At 39.3% G+C, this 2,832-nt stretch overlaps 1 protein-coding gene across 1 annotated transcript; it reads right to left on the reverse strand.

Moving 5' to 3' along the window:
* Nucleotides 1–1,505: 1,505 nt before the first annotated feature.
* On the reverse strand, nucleotides 1,506–2,465 carry LOC141646513 (uncharacterized). The gene has a single exon (XM_074454386.1). It carries the CDS (start codon nucleotides 2,463–2,465, stop codon nucleotides 1,506–1,508), a length of 960 nt encoding a protein of 319 aa, XP_074310487.1.
* Between the last annotated feature and the right edge of the window lie 367 nt (nucleotides 2,466–2,832).

The following is a 2,832-nucleotide window of genomic DNA, read 5'->3' on the forward strand; positions in this document are numbered from 1 at the left end:
TTGTTAAGTGTTTTAGCATTAACCTATTACGAGCAACCAAGAGGATTGTGACGATTACATGAGAAGTTCAAGTCTCTATTAAAGATCAAACAATTCAAAGATTCATTCAAGTATTATGAAAAGACGGAGTTCGTCTAGAAGATTAAATCAAGCTTGGATGATGATGTAGCCTATACTCGAAGATCTCCTTGAAGATTAGAGTAGTATAGGTGATTATCTCGTAATGGTAATCAAGTATGAGTTTCTTAATTAGTAAAGTTATAGCTTTGCAGCTATAACATTACTAGTAAAAGAGTTCAATGTTATAGCTCTTCTACTATAACATTGAAATGCGAGTTTTTATACACGACTTTTAAATGGTTCGAAAATTGTTTTGTAATTTCTTAAAGTTTATTTTATATGTTTTAATGAAAGTGTTTATTTTATAAAGCCCGGTTTAGTGAGGAATCCGGTTTTATGGTTGGCGTTAGTTGATGGGTTTTAGGTCAACTTATGAGTTGGACTTTACTATCAATTAGGGTTTTCATCTGACCTCTCCTAAAACCTAAATTCTAATTATATAATAAGATTAGGGTTTGCATGGATTCACGAGCCCATGAGCCGTGTTATGCCGTGTTGCCTAAGAGATTAGGTAAAGATTTTATTCTATAAAATAATCTTTACATATCTTGTATATCTTACTTATATATTTGTTTATGGTAAAAGATTTTCTTGTTTTAGGAAATCTTATCATAATCTTAGAATTTATAGTAAAGATAATATTAGAAAGATTATATTCTATCTTTTAGAATATTCTTTATTATCTTCTATGGCTTTTAGGTAAGAGATAATAAGAAGATATAATTTATAATTATATCCTATTATTCGGCTATTAGGGTTTCCTTGAAACCGTGTAGCTCTCCTTCTCTTTGCCTATAAATACTTTGTCATTTGCAACATCTAAAATAGAGACCTTAAGCATAAAATTGTTTTCATATTTTAAAAGTGCAAACCGTGTGTTTTTAGCGAAAACCGATTTGCAAATTTCGAAAGGTCGTGTTCTACAAACTCGCATACTTGTTCTTCATTTATCGTTATAAGATAATAGTGCTTAGTTGATTTCTGAACTTGTTCATTAACGTGAACCTTTGTTAGAATCATTAGTGCTTTCTTATTAGCGTAAGTTAGTCACTCGAGTATTTAACGGTACTCATTGAGTTACAGCTAGAGTTAGTTGTACGAGTTGGGTTAGTAAATTTGTAATCCGGAGAAAGGTACTAAATTTATTAATCGAGAATAGTGGACGTAGGTTTCGACTTGTGAAACTGAACCACTTCAAAAATCCGTGTGTCTCTCTTTCTTTCGTTTATTTGTTTTGTTTTTAATTCGTTAATTAGTTAATTAGTTAAAGTTTAATCAATAAACTTTAAATAATTAATTATACATACATAATCGAAAAAGCTTTCAAAAGTTTTAAATCCTCAATTCACCCCCCCCCTCTTGAGTATTTTGGATCAATAGACTCTTCAGTCTCCCTTAGTCCTAGTTGCGTGCCTCTTGGCTGCTGAGTAGGTCAGCCCACACAGCTCCGATCCACCTGTAATGACATTCACAGTTCTAGAGCAATGAGGAGGAGGGGAGGGCAGAACCTGATCCGCAGAATTTACTCTGGTTGTTTTTCTGGGTAGGAGATGATCCAGGTTTCCTTGGTCATAGTGAAATTTGACTTCCTTTCTGAGGGCGTGGCATTCATCGGTGTTGTGAGTGTTGCTGCCGTGGAACTCACACTTTTTGCCTGTGTCTCTGCTGCTGGGGTTTCCTTCTGGAAGTTTTGGCCATCTGACTCTGCGTCCCAGCTCCTTCAAGGCTTTGAATAGTCCTGCAAGATTGGTAGTGAAACCATACTTACTTACTTTCGGAGGCAGGTCTGCTTCGGACTTTCCTTCAGAATTTCCAGAAACTTTATTCACGCTCCTGCTGTAGGGTTTGGATCTTTCGCTCTTCTTCTCTACTGGAGCCTTCCTGGATACTGGGTCTGAATCATAGGTGCCCCTTACAGGTGCAGAGTCTTCTTCCAGCCTCATGACAACAATCGCCTTCGATTGCACCTCCTCAAAGGCAGTGCATGGATGCATGGTTAGTTCCTTGTATAGTTGTGAATCCTGGTGCAGCCCTCGGCGGAAGGCTTGTATAGCGGTTGCTATATCACACTTCGGAATTGACACCTTCTCTTTGTTGAATCGGTTCAGGTAATCGCGGGTAGATTCCTCAAACCCTTGTACTATCCGGTAGAGGTCACTGGTCTGCTTCTCCGGCTTTCTGCTGCTGGCGAACTGCTGGTTGAAGGCATTGACTAGGTCGGAGAAGCTGGATATGCTTTTGTTAGGTATACCAACGAACCACTGCAGGGCTGCTCCTGACAGTGTTGACCCGAAACCTTTGCACATACAAACTTCCTTTAGAGATCCAGTTGCGGTTATCACCATCATTTTCTGCTTGTAGTGGTTGATATGGTCAAGTGGGTCTGTGGTTCCGTCGTAGAGCGTCATAGCTGGCGGCACACATCCTTTAGGAACACCGATTAGAGCTATATCATCCACGAAAGGTGAGTCACGTAGCTATCTTTGGTCGCTTTCTCCAAACGGACTACGCCCGGTATCCTATACATTAGTTCCCTCAACTCCTGGTATTCTTTGCTCCAAATAATTACCCGCTCTGCAAGAGGGTTAGAAACAGTGAAAAAGAACCGGCGAGATGTACCTCCTAGCCAGGGTGCTCCGAGAAAGTTGGCCTGGTCTTTGGGTGACCAGTTCTTGGTGTTGCACGATTATGGATCCAGGCTGCCATCCTGGT

Source organism: Silene latifolia, chromosome 1 (genome assembly GCF_048544455.1).
Source record: "Silene latifolia isolate original U9 population chromosome 1, ASM4854445v1, whole genome shotgun sequence".
NCBI lineage: Eukaryota > Viridiplantae > Streptophyta > Magnoliopsida > Caryophyllales > Caryophyllaceae > Silene > Silene latifolia.